This window comes from Rutidosis leptorrhynchoides, chromosome 3 (assembly GCF_046630445.1).
Source record: "Rutidosis leptorrhynchoides isolate AG116_Rl617_1_P2 chromosome 3, CSIRO_AGI_Rlap_v1, whole genome shotgun sequence".
NCBI lineage: Eukaryota > Viridiplantae > Streptophyta > Magnoliopsida > Asterales > Asteraceae > Rutidosis > Rutidosis leptorrhynchoides.
In genome coordinates, this window is record NC_092335.1 from 321,489,889 (window position 1) to 321,511,757 (window position 21,869).

The 21,869-nt window shown below is 32.7% G+C and overlaps 2 protein-coding genes across 2 annotated transcripts; one reads left to right on the forward strand and one right to left on the reverse strand.

Moving 5' to 3' along the window:
* Positions 1-4,869: 4,869 nt before the first annotated feature.
* Positions 4,870-5,661, forward strand: LOC139901105 (uncharacterized). The gene has a single exon (XM_071883842.1). The coding sequence runs from the start codon at positions 4,870-4,872 to the stop codon at positions 5,659-5,661; it is 792 nt and encodes a 263-aa protein (XP_071739943.1).
* A 2,834-nt stretch (positions 5,662-8,495) lies between these two features.
* On the reverse strand, positions 8,496-15,111 carry LOC139897474 (probable transcription factor PosF21). Its single transcript, XM_071880172.1, has 5 exons — positions 15,001-15,111; positions 14,049-14,751; positions 12,229-12,361; positions 11,629-11,713; positions 8,496-9,146 (listed from the first exon to the last, which is right to left on the reverse strand). The coding sequence occupies exons 2-5, from the start codon at positions 14,687-14,689 to the stop codon at positions 8,764-8,766; spliced, it is 1,242 nt and encodes a 413-aa protein (XP_071736273.1). The 5' UTR covers positions 14,690-14,751; positions 15,001-15,111; the 3' UTR covers positions 8,496-8,763.
* Between the last annotated feature and the right edge of the window lie 6,758 nt (positions 15,112-21,869).

Genomic DNA, 21,869 nt, shown 5'->3' on the forward strand with positions numbered 1-21,869 from the left:
TATCCGACCACCCTTTAACCGGTATGACTATAACCAAGCCTATCAGAACACCTATAACCAACAATGGAACCCACCCGATGAGATGAACTGGAACCCCTATCCAGACTGATTTAGTTCCATTTGGTTATTTTTATGATTTTTATGTTTTTATCTTTTGACTTTTTCATGTTTAAACTTATGTTATTGGATATATTTGTGTAATTTTTATTATTTTATTATTATTGTGTACTAATATTTCATATTTAGAATTTGAAAGTGGGATATTAAGTCCCATTTCAAATTTCCATGCATGATTATATTTTTATATTGTCGATTGTACAAAACAGGGTAAAACAGCGCATTTTCAAAGACTGGCATTAAGTTCAGCAAAAGCTACTAATTTTGACGACAAGATGACAAATAAATGTGATGTAACAACAGACGAAATGAACAAATGATATGCACCATTTATCATTCAGCAAACAAACGCCAATATGTTTGGAAACTTTGGTAAAATTTAATCATTTCTACGCTAATCACCCTCAATAATTTAAATTGTACTGATTTCTTGCAAATGAGGGCATTGCAAGATCTTAAGTGTGGGAAGGGGTTAAATTCTTTCGGATTTTTAAAAATTTTTATCTTTATACACTTGGTTACCATTAAAAATACTAGTAACGTAGTAGTTGTATTAGAATCTAGTGCTCTCTGATAATAAAGAACAGCCCTAGTCTTATATACTGACTACCCAATTCTAGTAAAATTTTTCAAAATTTTCAATTAAATGAACTCAAAATCATGTTTATACATATTTATGAACGATAAAACTAGGTGTTAACACCGAAATTATTGTTACCTCGGAAAGGACATAAATTGAGAAACAAACCAAAATGTTAAAATTCATTTAAAATGGAATAGAGAACAATAAAAAGGAAAATAAAAGCCAAGTGTGGGAAAAATTACCAAGTTATCTTAAACATATGTCACATATTTCTGTAACAAATAACTGAAAATACTTTTGCTTTGGACTAAACTAAACTATTTTACCCGATGAAAGAAAAGAAGAGATGGATCTACACGATGAATCAATTCCATCATTAAAAGGAAGTAAAGTCTTCCGAAAAAGAAACGCGCTTCTTGAGTTAGGTCATGAAGTTGTCGTCCAGACCAGCTGTAGGTTGACGAAAAACCTAGAAAAGTCATCACTAAAATCAGCAGGAAATCCACGGACCTCAGCATTAAACAGGGTCGCCAAGTGGTCAGATTTATCCTAACCATGAGAAGGATTTATCTCGTAAAATGGGGGGGCACCGTGCAAATTAGCTGGATAAGACTAATGAATCAGATCCCCAGAAAGGATAATCTCCTTAAAGATTAAAAATCAGCTTTTAAGCCTGATATTACTCAATCCTAGAGATTGACCTTAAAGATTGAGAATTCAAACTCATGGAATTCAATGATATCTAAACTCGAGCTTGAACGAGAAAATATTTTGATCAAAATTACAAACCGATTTGTTTTCTGAAAACCCTATTTTCAATGCGTTCATTACCATTGAACGTAAAATCCTAAGAATTCACCTGGAATTCATTAGGTCACCTGAACCAAATCGGTGTCAACCGTAAGAACGGTGGTTGCATAGTGGTCAAAGACAGGACCTTGTGCCAAACCTACAAATTATAAGGGTGAGCTTTACTATTGCTCCTACAAAGGATAGTAATTGCGTCCGACATGTTATAGACCATAATTAAAAGCATGTCAGAGGACATTACCTTAACAGTTGCTTGTTCAACGCTTTCCTTTACAACCGGACGGTAGTTTACCGAAAGGTAATATACGGGACAAGTAAACTGGACGTGTTGCTTTCCTAATACAAGGTTAGCAAGTGGGTGACACAAAACCATAAGTTTTGAGCTAAAATTTTCAAATCTGAAACCCACCAAGCCCACAAAAATATTTTGCAAACACCGGTGAAGGGTTATTCCGGAAAACTTATCTAGGGTAAAAACTAGATTTAATTTTCAAAAGATCAAATGTTTTCATAAAGATCCAATTTCCTTAATGGATCTAAATTTTTATAGTCATGTGGGACTGTAAACCATATCGTTACTACCATTGTTTATACCGCCGTATAGAAATCACTGATGTACAAAGTGTGAAGAATAAAGAAGTGATTCTAGTATTTCAAGACGATATTGCTTGAGGACAAGCAACGCTCAAGTGTGGGAATATTTGATAATGCTAAAAACGAACATATATTTCATAGCATTATTCCTCAAGAAAGACAAGCTTTTAGTTGCAATTGTTCTATTTACAAGTAATATTCGTTTAAATAATAAAAGGTGAAGACAAAAGACAAATTCGACGAATTGAAGACGCAAACGACCAAAAAGCTCAAAAGTACAAAATACAATCAACGAGGTTCCAATTATTGATAAGAAACGTCTCAAAATTACAAGAGTACAAGATTCAAAACAAAAAGTACAAGATATTAAATTGTACGCAAGGACGTTCGAAAATCCGGAACCGGGACCAGAGTCAACTCTCAACGCTCGACGCAACGGACTAAAAATTACAAGTCAACTATGCACATAAATATAATATAATATTTAAATAATTCTTATAATTATTTAATATATTATATTTATTTATAAAACCGTCGGCAGAAGAAAACAACCAAATGTGAGCCTCCCCAGCTGGCCATGCGATCGCATGGCCTTGAAGAGCAAAGCTCATCATGCGATCGCATGAGCTCCTTTTTCAGTTCACAGGCCTATAAATTCGCAGTTTGGTGAACGTAAAATCCATCCTATCTCTCTATCTTACAAACGTAAAATATATATACATATATTATAATTTTAATTTTAATTTTAATTTTAATTCTAATAATAAGGGTATGTTAGCGAATGTTGTAAGGGTGTAAGTCGAAATTCTGTCCGTGTAACGCTACGCTATTTTTAATCATTGTAAGTTATGTTCAACCTTTTTAATTTAATGTCTCGTAGCTAAGTTATTATTATGCTTATTTAATCCGAAGTAATCATGATGTTGGGCTAATTACTAAAATTGGGTAATTGGGCTTTGTACCATAATTGGGGTTTGGATAAAAGAACGACACTTGTGGAAATTAGACCATGGGCTATTAATGGGCTTTATATTTGTTTAACTAAATGATAGTTTGTTAATGTCAATATAAAGATTTACAATTAGGCGTCCCTATAAATAACCATTTACACTCGATCGGACACGATGGGCAGGGTATTTATATGTACGAATAATCGTTCATTTAACCGGACACGGGAATGGATTAATAGCCACTAGAATAATTAAAACAGGGGTGAAATTATGTACAAGGACACTTGGTATAATTGATAACAAAATATTAAAACCTTGGGTTACACTCAGTCGACATCCTGGTGTAATTATTAAACAAAGTATTAAAATCTTGTTACAGTTTAAGTCCCCAATTAGTTGGAATATTTAACTTCGGGTATAAGAATAATTTGACGAGGACACTCGCACTTTATATTTATGACTGATGGACTGTTATGGACAAAAACCAGACGGACATATTAAATAATCCAGGACAAAGGACAATTAACCCATGGGCATAAAACTAAAATCAACACGTCAAACATCATGATTACGGAAGTTTAAATAAGCATAATTCTTTTATTTCATATTTAATTTCCTTTATTTTATATTTAATTGCACTTCTAATTATCGCATTTTTATTTATTGTTATTGTATTTAATTGCACTTTTAATTATCGTACTTTTTAATTATCGCAAGTTTATTTTATCGCACTTTTATTATTCGCAATTTCATTATCGTTATTTACTTTACGCTTTAATTTAAGTCTTGTATTTATTTTTAATATTTTACATTTGGTTTTAACTGCGACTAAAGTTTTAAAATCGACAAACCGGTCATTAAACGGTAAAAACCCCCCTTTATAATAATAATATTACTTGTATATATATTTGTATTTTTATAAAAGTAAACTAATATAGCGTTAAGCTTTGTTTAAAGATTTTCCCTGTGGAACGAACCGGACTTACTAAAAACTACACTACTGTACGATTAGGTACACTGCCTATAAGTGTTGTAGCAAGGTTTAAGTATATCCATTCTATAAATAAATAAATATCTTATGTAAAATTGTATCGTATTTAATAGTATTTCCTTGTAAAATTTAATAGTATTTTATATACACCTCGCGAAACATCACACGTCCGTTCTTGTTAATGGCTCCCCAACCCGTGAATTTCCTCTAAAATGGGGTTTGAGGCAAGGTGATCCTCTTAGCCCTTTTCTTTTTATCATTGTCATGGAAGGCCTTCATTTAGCCTTCAATCACGCCATGGAAAGAAACTTTATTCGGGGGATTAAAGTGGGGACGGAGAATATTAATCTCTCTCATTTTATTTATGCGGATGATGTGATTATATTTTCGGATTGGAGTGTTACGGAATTAAGGCGTATTCTTCTTATCTTAGAAGTGTTTTATAAGGCCTCGGGTTTAAAACTCAATATCAATAAGTCACATGTTTTTGGTATCGGGGTGGACCAAGTTGAGGTTGATTCTTATGCGAGTGCCACTGGCACCAGAGTTGGTACGTTTCCTACATCTTATTTGGGAATTCCTATTGGTTCGAATATGAAAATTGTGTCGAATTGGAATTCTTTATGTGAGAAGTTTCGGTCTAAACTTTCGACTTGGAAAGCGAGTCTTATTTCGGTTGGTGGTAGATTGACTCTTATTAAATCCGTTATGGGGAGTTTGGGAATTTATTGGTTTTCCATCTTTAAATGCCCTGAAACAGTTCTTAAACGTCTCGAATCGATACGTGCTTCCTTTTTTGGGGTGGAACCAATTTAATCAAAAAGATGTCGTGGGTTAAATGGGAGAAAGTTCTTGCTTCGTTTGATAAAGGTGGGCTTAATATTGGAAACCTAAAAGCTTTCAATATTGCTCTAATGTTTAAATGGTGGTCGCGTTTTTTAATTAAACCGAATGACATATGGACAAAAGTGATTAAATCGATACACGGGCCTGTTTTTCTCTCGGTTCACAGCCACTCCACTGTCTGGACTTCGATTGTCTCGGTCTGTTCTCGGATCACGAACAGAAAGTTGTTGCCAACAGATACATTTCGTATGACTATAAGGGATGGTTGTAGTGTACGGTTTTGGCATGACTTATGGGTTGGAAACGATCTCCACTCGCACCGTTTTAACAGATTGCTTCATTTAGACTCAAACCCGAATGCGTTCATTTCGGATAAATGGGTTGATGGTAATTGGCTTTTCACATGGGTTAGAGATAATTTGGGCGGAAGAATTGAGAATTGTATTAGTAATCTTTTAGAGATTATTGGTAAGCCTGTTTTGAGTGATCGTCCGGATTATTGGACTTGTTCGTTAAATAATGATGGTGTTTATACGGTTAAAAAAGCTAGAGAGCTCATTGATCGTATGATTCTTCCGTCGTCTCTTGTTGAAACTCTTTGGTACGTTTTTGTTCCTAGAAAAGTTAATATTTTCTTATGGCGTTTTCGTTTGGATTCTCTCCCAGTTCGTTGGAACCTATCCGCGAAGGGGATTGATGTATCTTCTATTCTTTGCCCGTCTTGTAACAACGGGGTGGAAACTAGAGATCATTTGTTTTTTCGATTGTGAAGTTGCTCGAGTTTTATGGTATAAAATTCGAATTTGGCTCGATTGTGATATGCCTCAATTGGCTTCATGGGATTCATTTTTGGCATGGTTGGAAGGTATTCGGTTACGTCCTTCGTCTAAAGATCGTATTGTTGCGGTGACGTTGACTTGTCTATGGGCTATATGGCGTTATAGGAACGGCATTGTCTTCTTAGATCTTTTATGTAACAAAAGTAGTTTATTTGATTTCATTAGATTAATTTCTTTTCTTTGGATTAAACATAGGAGTCATTTAGTTTCAAATTGGAACTTATGGCTTTCTATGTCGTTGTAATTATCCCTTAGCTCCTTGCTAGGGATCATTTTTTTCTAATATAATCATTCTTTGGCCGTTAAAAAAAAAAAGTGGCCTGGAGATCGAAAAGTTTAGAATCCCAATTCCTTTATTCACAAAGTAGGTTGTGGATCCACAATTCTTATTTGGAAAGAGCTTTGATTTCCAAACATGTGCTCTATTCTAAATGTGTTGTTTCGCCGGCTGTTCGCAACGCTGCTAGCGTGTCTAATCGTGTGAGTAATGCTTGTGACGGATTAATTGGGAAATGGAACCGAAATGGCACGATCAAAGGTAGAACATAGAGGATCAATTAAAAAGGTTATCCTCAATCCTTCTTTCTTCATTGTGACTTCCTAATCACTTGGATGATTGGGGTAGAGGCTTTCATCAAAGGTACTTTTTTCGTTAACAAGCCAGTGGCTTTCATGCATTCAAAAAAAAGTTAACTTATTTATTTGGAGGCTTGGTAATAACAGGCTTCCCACTCGTGTTAATCTATTGGAATGGGGTATTAACTAGAAAAAAGATTTGTTTCCTTTGTGTCATTCAAGTCCAGAATATTGGACCATCTTTTCACTAAGTACAGAGGTTGGCTTGATTAGTGGAAACTACCTGGTGTAATTCCTAATGGTGTCTAAAACGACTTAAGCTCATCAAACTTATACACTGGTTCAAAAGAGTTGGACCCAATTGCCTTGGTAAAAGATATGTCATGCTATAGTCCATATGGAAATGGAGAAATAAACTAATCAACGGGATTCAAGACAATCGTGGTGCAATCATCTTCTCTCTGGTATTAGAGTTCTGTCTCACCTTTGGATATCTACTGGGCCGGCTAAGGCTATGGGCGAAGCGGGCGACTGCCCGGGGCATCACGCAGTTAGGGACATCATTTTGAAAAAATTTGTTAATACCCATAGTTTAAACCTCATAAAGATATATGTTTGTGTAACTGTTGGGGGGCATTTTATAATCATTTCGCCCGGGGCATGCAAAAATTTTGATCAAAGTTTGACCGGCCCTGATATCTAACAGGCGCTTGAAAATTGCTATGGGATTTCACACGTGGAGTTTTGAATGCAAGAGATGTAGTTTTTATCACCTAATAGTAATAGGGGTGCGGAGCAGGAAACATAAGGTTAAATATCAAATTATCAATTGAGATGGATTTTATTTTAGTTAAAAACTGGTATTTTATCTAAAATTTTGGTGTTATTAGGTATTGTATGCTTGATGTAAATCTTGGTATTTTTGTTTCTTGGTGAATCTGGCTCGCCACTTGTGTGCTGCAGATATCATGTATCCCTGTTTTAGGCTTTTTGGTCCGGGTTCGATTCTCACCCATGAGTTTTACTTCCCTCGAAATACGTGTCCCGAATTCGACGTGAATAGATTTTCCCTGGACAGGTGTTATATGATGAAAAGGTGGTGGATACTCCACATAGTATGGACCCCGTCATTGACTTTAATATTGCTGGTCTAAAAAATAAACTAATTTAGAGCAACAAAAATAATTACAGGCTAAGCCCAATACAATATTAAAGGGTAATAGTCTATCAAAGACCTTACAACATATTTACTAACACAAAACCAATAAGAAGTTTACATAAAGGAGTTATGGCATTTAATCTCATGTTGCAAGAAATACAATAATAAGAATTAAGAATATATTTCTTTTCTTGGATAAAAGGAGATCACTCGGTGAATATAATAATATAGGAGAGAACCAGCGAACACCAACACTAAAACAACGCACTAATGCCGCAAACAAAACAAGCCAAACACATTAATGAATTTTTGAATCTTCCTTCATACGCAGAACACTAGTCCGATTTTCTCCATATTAGAAATAAGTTTGAGAAGAACTGTAGACTAAATTGTTTGTTCAATCAGACGCACTCCCTTCTTGAATAACCTTTGGTTTCTTTCCTGCCAAATGAAATAAACTGAAGCAGAAAGAAGAAGCTTGATAACAACGATCTGTGACATTCTTCGATTTGAAAACAGAGAAAGTAACGCAATCAAGTCCTCCATAAGTGTACATAGTAACTTCCTGATTCATGCTGATACCTATCTTGTAAAGTGTCCTAGACATTAACGTGAGATTATCTTCGTACTCAGTTTAACAATGACATAATCAGATAAATCCAATAAAAATTATTGTGAAATATGCCAGTTCTTCTTACTTGACTTAACACTGACATAATCAAATGAATCCAATAAAAAACTGTTGAGATATATGTCAGTTAAGTTAAACGAATCGGATTACAAAATTGTGAAAAATATCGTGGACAATCTAAAATACAGTGCATCTAACATTAACGAGATGTCCTAACTAACTAACTAATTATCCAACCAACTAATTAACTATGGAGGTTAAGTGTTCAAATCTGGATATGAACAAAATTCATCTTAGGTAGAAAAAGGTAAATCTTATGAGGAACGACACGTATGTTAGGCTAAAAGGAGAGATTAGTTGTGAAAATTCTAACTTGGAGAATTTTAGTGTTACTGAAAGATTACATTCACCCTTTTAGATATAAACCAAGCTAATTAACGATAATACTAATCCAAATTGATAGTTTAACTACCAAAAGAAGACACTAGATATATAATTAACACATACCCATGTAAGAAGCTTCAACTTGATCTAAATTAAACAACCTAAACTAAAATGTCTTATAGGATGCATATAAACAAAAAAATCTATTAATCTGATGATGCAAATGACACCACATTTTAACCAAAGATTTTGCACAATGACTAACCAACCAAACTTTATCTGCTCAATCCTTGGTCCCATGTGGGTTAAGATCCGAACCATGTTCCATAAGGTTCATCGAGCTTCTTGTTTTTATATCACCACTTTGAGACATATTCTGTTCCTGCTGGTGCTGTAGTTGCTGTTGTTGTTGTTGTTGTTGTTGAAGTTGGTGAAGGTGTTGCTGCTGAAACTGATGCTGCTGTTTATGAGACTGAATTTGGAGTTGTTGAAATTGTTGAGCAGTTAACATGGTGTTCATGGCTTTATTTTTTGGGTAAAATAGTTGCTGCTGGTTTGACGCAAATGAAGAATTTTGAAAGTTCATCATTGGTCCACTATTTGCAAGGTTCTGCCCTGTAATCGCTTTTAAATGCTGAATTTCCTCTTTGAGCGCATCATTTAATGCTATAAGACACAAAGAATCCTGTTTTAGTATGCTTTCGATAAAAAAATAAATAAATAAATATTATCCTTCAGTTATCTACTTTGATATTAGACATACGTAAAACGTAAGGAAGTCAATATCTTTTTACACAAGTCATCATGTTTCTCAGCAAAATTCAATTTATCACTAGTGTAAAGAAATTTCTAGAGGATTGGATTGAGGGTAACATGCGTTTATAAGTTGTGCATATATGTATAGAATCACACAATAGTAAATTCGATGAAAATGTAATCACATATCATCAAGGATATAAAAACGACTACAAGAAGAAGATAAAAAGTAATTTAGCATTAGTATAAAAAAAAAAAAAAACTGTTTTCCTTTGAATCAAGGAAATATTTCATGCAGTTGACGTATGCTTTCTATACTTGCATCGTATCAGTACTTTAAGCTACTGATAGTAAGTAATAAATTTTGCACATGACAGACACTTAAGATATTTAGAACAGTGATGCACTAATTTATTCATTTGATATTTACATATAAACTTCACCCAAACATACTTATTTTTAATCTCGTTAATCCTCAATAGAAGTTAATCCTCAATAGAAGTAGTATTTTTGACCCACATAGTTATATTTGGGTTAAAATTTATCTTTAATGAGTCAACTAGGTAACCTAAACAATTCAGGGTTAGCTTGTTTGGTGGGTCTAAAAATGAAGAATGAGATTTAAACTGGAATAAGTTTGCCTGCTGGGGCTGTGATTAAATACATGATATGAAAACTAGTCACCTTTCAGTGTTGAAAAAAAAATTAAACAGTTCATTATGAAAACTATTTTCGAATTATGTGAAGATATAAATATTTTAAATAACGTGAAGAGTTACTTCAGCGCTAAGGCTGAATATAAACCCATACAAAAGAGAAAGGATGGTCTTTAGATTAGTAATTTTATACTTTGTTAGCTCTTCCTAACAGGAAGCATCAACTAGAATTGTATTTACGTGCATATGACAATGAGCTGATACTTTGGAGCTTAAAATTGATAATTATTTGTGATAATTGCGAGTGGAAATAGTAAATGAAAACGGGCGTTTTAAGGGCTGAAAATTGAGCCGCCGGCTCACACACTTAGACGACGGCTGGAGAAGACATGTACACGACGTCTGAAGACGAAATGATGCTCGGGTTTGGATGTTTTCCACCCTCAGCCGCCGACTGAGGGTCCCACATGGCAGCTTTCTATCAGGATCAGGCCCAGTTTGTTTTATAAACTGTAAACACCCCATTTTAAGCCTGGATATTCTAAGTTTTAATTTTTATTTTCAATCAAGTAGAGGCTACAAATTTAAGACCAATAATTTTGAACTTTCGGGTTTTTTACTCTATATTGTGGATCTTGTTTCATTATGAAACTATTCAGTTGATTTATTTAATTATTACAGTGGTAGATGGTTGATTATTTGTTCTTGGTTATCCGAACCAAATTATGGCCTAAATCTCTTGTATTCACTTGGGTGAACCGTAATTTCGTATTGCTAAATATATTGGTTTTAACCATTGTTGGTTTATTAGTTTTGTGCTTAATCAACCAATCTGCATTTATTAATAGGATAGGATTTATTAAGCGGTCAACGAAAGTCGATTGCAATATATACTTGATGCTAGATTATTTTTACGGGTGAATAATTTAGACAATTCTGACCTAGATCTGGGACACGAGTTTAAGTTTATAGTTGGCAACTGAATTAGGAATAGAGCATGTGTGGGCACAGGGGGAAACCAGCATTGCCTTAGTTTAACGAAAGTAAAATTGGATTAGGTCACACATTTATATTATCTGGTTGCGAATTAACTAATATATATGTTAGTGACGTATCTTAGAAAATAAACTAGTTAAAAACTGTGAGAATCGAGAGACGATCACAGGTCATTTGCCACACAATATTTGAATGGGTTTTACAAAGCAATCCATGCTACGGGTGAACTTAAGTGCATACTTATGTCTCCTCTGAGTTCAGTTAATTAATATTTGCGTTTTAGTTTGTTAATTTAGTTTAAAATCAATTTAATAAAAACCCCTTTCTTTAGTTTAATTAGTACATTGCTCCCTCTGGAACAAACCAGATTTAACATTAAACTATTACTGCACAAATAGGGCCACGAATAGGCTAGTTTCCTAGGAGGACACTGAAACCATCACGACTCCTCGTGCTCTAAGTAATTTCTAGTTTAAATTTAAGGTTAGAGGTTAGATTTCACACATATAAAATATAGCTCAATTTAGTCTTTTCACAAAGTTAATCAGTTAGTATCTTATCCCATATGGCCATAACTACTTATAGGTCAGCACAGAACATCAAAGTAGGGGCAACTTTTATTTTCTCTTAATAATTTTACTTTTCGGAGGGGATGACCCGTGTATATTATACTTAATTTCACATAATGAGTAACGAGATACAAAAAGAAAAAAACTCTAAAGAGGTTGCCAAAACCTTACCGTCTTGTAAGTGAACCTGTTGCTCCATTGTTTGCAATCGCAACCTTAATTCACTGTTTTCAGATGACATGCAACTTGTATCTCTCTGGTAAACAAAATCAATAAAAAAAAATCTTAAACAGCATATATTTATCATTTCAAGGCACTCATTATAGAAACAGTGTAACCAAACAAATCAAACAGTGAATATTTGGTACTAAAGAAACAAGCATGATCACAAGGGTTGTAAACCAGGTTAGTGAATTTACACATGATTTCTACTATAAGTCAAAAAAGGCCAACCAGAACAACAAAGACTTCTTTTGTTCTTTTGTGAACATACAAATAGTTATTGTGTTAGAAATGATTACAAAAATTATATTTCTAAAATGAAAATGAATACTTTTTTATTCATCTGTAGAAAATTTTCGTGCATCTAAATTCTTGGTTTCTAATGACTTGCAACTCACGAGATACATTTAATTTTGAGTCAAATCAAATAACTAAACCTATTGAAACCATTGTATATGATACATAAATCCCATCTGTTTACATGTGGATCACCCGAACTTGATCCTAGTCACAGCACTAAAATTATTTAAAAGAAAAGAAAAAGCAAACCTGTAAAATAGTGAACTGAGCAGACAACGATGTTGCTTCTGTTTGCAGTGTCTGAACTTTCCTCTCAAGCTCTGCAATGTATCTCATCTTTCTTTCCTTTGACCTTGCAGCAGACTGCCTATTCGCCAAGATCCTATAATTGGAAGAGAAAAAATGAAAATTAATATAAATTATACAGAAAGCAAGCCGAAATGCACTATAAAAACATGAATGTTACAATTCGTTAGACGACGCTAATTGAAAAAACCTTTCATTGTACATATTTTCACTTGGTCACATTTCTAGAGCAAAAAGTGTAATCTGACCCTATATCATGTTTCCATTTGTGGGTCTCATCTGTATGATGTGAGATGACACAAAATCGGACCCACAAAAATGGAGAACGAATAACACAAAGTACTTCAAACCGCATATTCTCAAAGACATGGAGTAGACATAATACTTGAGCATGCTCAGTCCTAAACAGTGGAGATACAAATTTCTACTACATTATAATTAAACTCGATGATTATACAACTATCTCAGATTGTGCATATAATGTTTTATAGATGCAATGCAATCTATCATCTTGTCTCATAATCAGTGTTGTAAAAAACGGCCAAGACGGCGTCGCAACGGTTTTACCATGCTACCGTTGCAATGGACCTAGAAACGGTTAAAAAACGGTCAACGCTTAAAAAACAGTCAACAACGCCAAAGACGATCAACAACGGCCGCGACAGTCGAGACGGGTGTTGACTAACGTTGACTTTTTAAATAAATTTCAAAAATAAACATTTCAAACATAAATATTTCAAATTAAAGGAAAATATCTATGTTTACTTTAAAATATTTATGTTTGAAATGTTTATTTTTGAAATATATGTAAAAAGCCAACGTTGGTCCGTCTCGACCCCGTTTTTTCCGTTGCGACGTTTTAAGGTCCTACCGTCTCGACCCGTCTCGCGTCTTTTTCAACCTTCCTCATAGTGAGACACATTGCTATCTTACATGGTAAATATATTCATCGTACAAACAGAATATGCTAGATGAGATACTAAGATTACAGAAATTATTGTCAACAAATAAACGTCTCAAAAGTCAGAACCATCACAAACTTGGCTCTTTGTTGTCACATCCTAATATTTTATTGTTGGTGATAGTCTGAAGAATATATAGAGACAATACATATGTGTCAAACACACAAGCATACAAGGTCTTCCCTAATAAACATTACATAAAGAAAAATAAAAGATAACATACTAAAGTCGAGAAATAACAAAAAGAAATCTAAACCTTAGCAGTTTAAATATATACAAGTTTAAGATTTTAGATAATACAATACAATTTCATCAATACTGTTTTAAATTAATGATATAGACAACAATACCAGTGATGTGACAATTTTGACCAACTAACTTACGAGTAAGTTAGTTCAGAAAATGTTTTATCTACATTCTTTAATGGCTCAAATGAGTAACCAAATTGGTGAAATGAACAAAAAGTTATGAAACTTCCGAAGTTGATGTATTCAAACAAACTAAAGTAATATTAATGTGATATTAACTTAATTATTATTATTCAACTAAATCTTCAATAATTAAAAATTATGGGCATGGAGTGTAATTGGTCATCCAACTCAACCCATTTAAACCCGTACCAAGAATTTACTTTCACCCATTACTGAAGCCACATAACAACCCGTCTTGCCAATTAAGTACATACCTTGCAGAATATTTCAATCATACAAGACAATTTTGCAACAAAAACTAACTCAATTTCGTTAAATAAAACACAAATCAAAGAAAAAAACATCAAATTGAGTTTAATTAGAAATGCACCTTTTCGCCCTCTTCGGGTCAACAAGAGCAAGTTCAGCAATCTTAGCAGCAGACATAGCTTTCTTAGCATCAGACGCCGAACCCTCTTCCAACATTTCCGGCTTAATCGTCGTTGACCCATCCATTGACTGACTATGCTGATGCCTAACTCTAGGTCTCTCACTAGGTCCCGGACCAAAGTTGTCAGCACCAGGTGACAAACCCGCTGAAACTTGGACCGAAGACGGTTCACCATCTTGAAAAGTAGACGTTGCCGATGAAGAATTAAACTTATCCATATCAAGATACATCGAAAACAAATCTTCATCGGCCTCGTCAGAAAACGACGGCCCTTCAAAACCGCCCACTACACCAAGATCACTATCGAAGCTAATATCATCCGGTAAAGTCAAAATCTCCGAATGAGCCCGTCGATGGCCCATACTCCTTGGTGGGTTATCAGGCATTTTGCTAACATCATGACTAAAACGACCCGAATCAGGATTCATAGCATATCGACCGGGTTCACTGGTCCCGGGTCCAATAGGGGGCAATTGGGTTGACCCTAATGGTTCCACTTTAACATTAAAATTACTTCCAAAATGTCTACCGGACGGAGGAAGTGAATTAACACTAAGGTTTGGGGACTTATCTTTCTCCATTTACAGAAATACCCGAATTTAAAAAGTGGCCTAATTTATTGATTCAGCTTCAAATTGAAACCCTAATGCAAAAACAAGAAAACAGATATAAGGAACATTTTCCACAAAATTACAAGCATAATAGTTGGTAAGTTAGGTATTACAACAGTTTAAGTAAAAACAAGAATACAGATTAATTATACACGAAACAGGCAGAGATCTAAAAGCTAAATGAAATGAAGAATGAAGAACAACATTATAGAAAAGAAATAAATGGGATGAATTAATGATTTAAAATAAATAAAAAAACAGGAAAGGGAAAAATTTGTTACTTTCAGTGATGGGTATCACAGATCTCTCTGGAAAAATGGAAATTTGATAAGAAGCACAAAAAAGATCGAAGCTTTTCGTCAATGTTTGGTCACATGGAAGTCCAATTGTTTTAAACGCAGAATATTTTAAGATATAGAAATAGAATTAAATTAATAAATAAATAATAAATATGGAGTATATTAATTAATTAATATAATTATAATATTAAATATTTTAGATATTGTGGCACAAATTATGAAATTAAAATCGCTAGAGATAGAAATTACAATTCTGCCGTGTTACAACAAAATCTTCTTACAAAAATATATGCGTCGATTAGTATGGACCTATCATATGACATTCATTTTTGTCTTTGTATCTTTTTTTTTCGAAAAGCAAGAATAGATTAACACAAGACCACTAAAGGGGGGAAACCCGTATAATAAGGATCGACATAGGAACACACAAATGAGAAAACTCGACTACAACCAAGTTGCGGAGAAAGCAACTACAAAAAGCTATGCTACACAAGACAAGACCATGGATTCGAGATCCAACCTAACCACTCTAACTTTCTATTCTTCAATCTATTAGAAATCCATTCAAAAGACTTGAGTTGAATCTCTAATAGCCCCGTAGAACCGCTCCATGAAGAGTTCGAAAAAACTTTTTGGTTTCTATTTTTCCAAATCAAATATCCGCACGTCCATTCAATTGCTTGCCAAATACTCGACCAAAGAGGGGATAAGGATCGATTACATTTTCCACGAAAGATTTCATCTATGCTTAAGTTCGATACCGAACCTAAGCCCCACCATTTATAGACCCGAACTCAAATATCCATTGCATGACGACAAAAAATTAGAGTATGTTCAATGGTCTCCACATCATCATCACATAAAGGACATCTAACGGAATCCAAGTCTATACCTCTTTTATCAAGTTCGATACGTACCGGAATCCGCCTTTTTAATGCCCTCCATATGAAAATTGCAACTTTACTAGGAGTTAACCGATTCTTCAAAAATTCTTCACGAACCAACATCCTTTTATTAAGAATATTATCATCGAGTAAATTTGCCAACTTCTTTGTGGTAAAAATCCCATTACTCGCCAAATTCCAAGTCCACGAATCCATAATCTTATCTTGTTTCACATAAGCATTTAGTAGCGCAAGAAGAGAGTCGAGATCATTGCAAGTGCGACCCGAAACATTGCGTGTCCATCTAAAATTGCAAGTCATTGTTCCTCTCAATCCAAGAAACCCGATCTATTACTCTTGCTTCCGGTTCTTCTTCCAAGTGGTAAAGTCTCGTGAATTTTTGCTTCAATGGAGTACCGCACACCCATGGATCTTCCCAAAAACTCGTGTCCGAACCGTCACCAATAATCTTTGAAAAGGACGAAGCAAAATTAATATCCATCTTCTCTATCATGACACCTGCACACAAAATATTGGACCACACGCTACTCACCCCTAACGGTTCGGAGAGACGCGTAGGGGGAAATAGCCCATTAGAACCATAAATACTCTTAATTATTGAAACCCAAAGTGTCTTTGGCTCGGTTTTAGCTCGCCAAAACCACTTTCCCAAAAGAGCAAGATTTTTCCCACGTAAAGACCCAATGTTTAAACCCCCGTCCTCATAAGGTAAGAGGCACTCATCCTATTTTACCCAAGATAATTTTGAACACTCACCGGTCCCGCCTCAAAAAAAGTTTCTCCTAATACTCTCTAGATTTTTAATAACACTCAAAGGGGCACGAAATAAGGAGAAATAATATAGCGGTAAACTACTAAGGACCGATTTAACAAGCGTTAATCTTCCACCATATGAAATCGATCTTGCTTTCCAATTGGCGAGCTTAGCGTTGAATTTTTCTGGATTCCAATTATGCTCCTTACTCATGTTTACACCTACCGGAAGACCAAGATAAAGAAACGGAAGATCACCAACTTTGCAATCCTCCTGGGAGGCAAGACTTTCAACAACTTCACGAGCAACACCCAAACCATAAAGCACACTTTTGTGAAAATTAATTTTGAGACCCGATAAGTTTTCAAAACATTTCAATACTTTCATTAAGTTGCAAAAGTTTTGATTATGCCATTCCCCGATGAAGATCGTGTCGTCCGCAAATTGTAAGTGTGATAAATTGATCTTATCTTTTCCGATCTCAACACCCTTATAAAGACCTTCACTACTGTGACAACCCGGAAATTTCCAACCAAATTTAAACTTTAATCTTTATATGTTTCTGACATGATAAGCAATATTTGTTAAGTTAAATTTCAAGAATTTTAAACTATGTTCATACATTCATTCAACCTCGACCAAGTTCCAACGATTCACGAACCATTAAACGAATATGATTATATATGTATATGTGTATATATATTATAACTTGAAACATAAACAAAATATTAGATTAAATACTTTATATGATTGTATCTATTTCAAAACGTTTATCAATGGAATTAGAAGATAAGATCAAATGATTGAATTATCAGATATATTGAATTATGATTACAAGTCTCTGTTGAAAGGCCCACGTTGATTTGAGAAATCTTTCCATTTTAACAATATTCGGAAAATGGTAAAGTGATTTATAAATAAGAACAAATTGTCAATCATTGAGAACTAGACAAAGGATAGTGGAAGATTGAATCTCATAAAGACTCGATTGATCTATTTAGTTTCAAACGTACAAAAACGTTTTCAGTTTAAAAAGAACTTTATTATTAAAATGTATATAACTTTTATAAATATCTAGAACACTTTTGACAACTCATTACTTAACTAGTATAATAAAGTTAACGATATTTATATTCTATTTTATTAAATATATATAACGATTTAAATTAATATTATATATATTTATACGCGTATTATACGTACATAGTTTTATACTTGTACTATACTTAAACTTTACCTTTACTTTATTTTTACTTTACTTTAACTTTAATAATTCACTTTAATAATTCATACTTTAATAATTCACTTTAATAATTCATACTTTAATAATTCACTTTAATAATTCATACTTTAATAATTCATACTTTAATAATTCACTTTAATAATTCATACTTTAATAATTCACTTTAATAATTCATACTTTAATAATTCACTTTAATAATTCAAAAATCTATTATAAATAGAATTCAATAGGTTTCATTATTTCATAAAAACTTGAAAATATTTTTCTCTAAACTCTCTCAATCGATTTACATATATATATTTACTCCGTATTATTTCAAGATATTATTAGTATACATAAAATATTACGACGAAATGTTGTCCGAGTGATTTCAAAATTGTTTTTCGAGTGGGATAGGATTAAGGAAATTATGGGTTATAGCTATGGAGGTGATTGAGTATGGTTCATGGGTATGCTCGTGAGGTCAATGTAGTGTTTATCATTTCCGTTGCGTCTACGTACCTTTCCTGCAATATTGAATCTCAATATTGATACGTGAGTACTCATAATTTAACTTTTACATACTGATTGTGTATCCCTGACTAGTGCTCGAGTATTTAGGATTATGCATGCTTGTACTTTTGATATTGCCCTTAGACAGGTTAGGTTGAATCTTGAATTACTTACACTTGCGGTTGAGATAAGGTATAAGATATGCATGTCCTTGGAAATCTAGCGAAAAATTAAGAACTTTTCCTTTAGATATCGAATGGTTTCGATGAACGGATTAGAAGTTATAATCAATTGAATTTTTGATATTTTTATTAAAAATGATTATTATTATCGTCGTTCTAGTTTTATCTTATTATTATCATTATTATTATCTTTATCAATAAAAGGGATTTATCATTAAACTTGTTATTTTTTTTATTATTACTATCGTTATTATCGTTAAAGTTATAATTAGTATTATTATTATTATTATCCAATTATTATTATTATTATTATTATTATTATTATTATTATTATTATTAGTATTATTATTATTATTATCATTATTAATATATATATCATTATTTAAAAATGGTTATTGTTATTGTTATTATTATTATTACTATATTATCATTAAGATAATTATTAGTATTATCGTTAATAATGTTATAGTAACTATCATTATTAATATTAGTGTAATTAAAACAAATATTTGTAACACCTAATTATTTTGATTACTATTATTATCATTATTATGAACACGATATAAAAGATGATTAAAAGCTATTAAACGAAACGATTAGGAAATAATGAGTAAGAGTATCATGATGAAATTAAAATATTATAAGATATTGATTTAGATAAAATTATCGTTCTTATTATTTTTATCATTACTATTATTATTAAAAGTATCGTTAGTATTAAAACTATCATTTTAACAAAAATTATCATTTTAATAGAAATGTCATTGTAACTATAAAATATCATTATTATTATTATTTTAAATAGAATTATTATTTTAAAGATAATATTAAAAATTATCGTAAATATTAAAGTTATCATAATTAGAATTATCGTTTTATCATAATGTCATCTTAGTAATTATAAATATTGATATTTTTATAATAATAATTATTATTACAAAATAATACAACTTTTACTTACTATCATTATAGATATTATTTTATCAAATAAATATGTGATACAAACATATTTTACTACGTGTAATAACTTACTTTAATAATACCTATCATATTATCTTTATGATATTAAATGAACCCTATAAATTTTATTACTTAATATATATAAAAGTATATTTTATTATATAAATTTAATATAAAATTTTATTTATTAATAAATAAATTATATTATTTACTCTAATAAATCTTTTAAAAATATTTAAAAATATAAAACGACGATATTTAAACTATATATTAATCATGTATAGATTTTTGGAAATTATTTTGAGTCAAATTTACTTTTGTTGACTTTTGCATATTAGTCTCGAGCATTAGGATTGTGGTACACTATGACTTGACCTAATTTGTTAGACAAATATTGACCAACACATAAATATATATAATTAATTTAGGTTCATGAATTCGAGGCCAACCTTGCACTTGTTCAATGACGTTGTATGTATTTTTACTACGAAATACAGTATGGTGAGTTTCATTTGCCTTTTTACCCTTTATATTTTTGGGACTGAGAATACATGCGCTTTTATAAATGTTTGACGAAATAGACACAAGTAATTGAAACTACATTCTATGGTTGAATTATCGAAATCGAATATGCCCCTTTTTATTAAAGTCTGGTAATCTAAGAATTAGGGAACAGACACCCTAATTGACGCGAATCCTAAAGATAGATCTATTGGGCCTAACAAACCCCATCCAAAGTACCGGATGCTTTAGTACTTCGAAATTTATATCATGTCCGAAGGAGGATCCCGGAATGATAGGGGATATTCTTATATGTATCTAGTTAATGTCGGTTACAGGTGTTCACCATATGAATGATTATTTTTGTCTCTATGCATGGGACGTATATTTATGAGAACTGTAAATGAAATTCTTGTGGTCTATTAAAATGATGGAAATAAATGATTATGATAAACTAATGAACTCACCAACCTTTTGGTTGACACTTTAAAGCATGTTTATTCTCAGGTGTTAAAGAAATCTTCCGATGTGCATTTGCTCATTTTAAAGATATTACTTGGAGTCTTTCATAGCATATTTCGAAGAACGTTGCATTCGAGTCATTGAGTTCATCAAATATTATTGTTAAATCAATTTATAGTTGGATAGTGGATATTATGAAATGGTATGCATGCCTGTCAATTTTCGATGTAAAGAAAGTTTATCTTTTAAAAATGAATGCAATGTTTGTAAAATGTATCATATAGAGGTCAAATACCTCGCAATGTAATCAACTATTGTGAATCGTTTATAATGTATATGAACGGGTCCTTTCAGTTGGTATCAGAGTGGTGGTCTTAGCGAACCAGGTCTGCATTAGTGTGTCTAACTGATAAGTCGATAGGATGCATTAGTGAGTCTGGACTTCGACCATTTCTGCATATCAAAAGTTTTGCTTTTCATTTTGTGTCGAAAATTAGCTACTTATCATCCTCAGGAAATTACCTGCTTATCATTTTTAGTCTAAGACACGTCTTGCTGCGTTGATTGCATGAATAGTGTATAGACAAAAATTCATATCTTAGCATATCTGCTAAATCATATCTTATCGTATCTGTTACTTTAAACTTTGCCTGACATATCCCGCAAAGTTCTCCGTAATCTACGAAATCTTTTGATATATATATATATATATATATATATATATATATATATATATATATATATATATATATATATATATATATATATATATATATATATATATATATATATATATATATATATATATATATATTCTATGTAATTAGAATACCATCCGTTAGCCAAAATCATTTCATATCAAAAAAAAAAAAAATCCTTTATCCAATCGTACGAAATGGAATTCGTCATCAGTTCAAGTCACTCAGATTCCGAAATGGAATCCCATTCAGGCTCCGAAAGCAGTGTGACCGGAATGGATCAACCAATCAGTCATCACCTATTCTGGATGAATTGGGGATGGGTTCGTAGCATCCTCAATCATTGGAGACAAGAAGAAGGTGATCCCTTCCATCTACCACATTGCCCTCTTGACGAAGAACCTGAAGCACTTACCGGCGAACCTGTCCGAAACACCATTTTCTCGCTCATTTCCAGAGTATCTCGTCACGATTATATATTACATCAAATTTTAGACTTTATTTATCCGCTCGTCCGAACCGACAATCACCCCGGTGTAATAGAAGAAGTCAACGAGCTTCGCGCTCGGGTAGTGGCTTTGGAGAATATGGTGCAGAGATTACAAATACCAGCAGCAGCATCAGCAGCATAACCAGTACCACCATCATCAACGC

What these genes read in the sequence shown, in the direction of transcription:
- LOC139901105 (XM_071883842.1), top strand. Translation starts at nt 4,870, where the DNA reads ATGTCGTGGGTTAAATGGGAGAAAGTTCTTGCTTCGTTTGATAAAGGT.
- LOC139897474 (XM_071880172.1), bottom strand. Translation starts at nt 14,689, where the DNA reads ATGGAGAAAGATAAGTCCCCAAACCTTAGTGTTAATTCACTTCCTCCG. An exon ending in GACCCGAAGAGGGCGAAAAG is followed by an intron (nt 12,362 to 14,048) that starts GTGCATTTCTAA and finishes TTCCAATTATAG; the next exon opens with GATCTTGGCGAATAGGCAGT. An exon ending in CTCAGTTCACTATTTTACAG is followed by an intron (nt 11,714 to 12,228) that starts GTTTGCTTTTTC and finishes TTTGTTTACCAG; the next exon opens with AGAGATACAAGTTGCATGTC.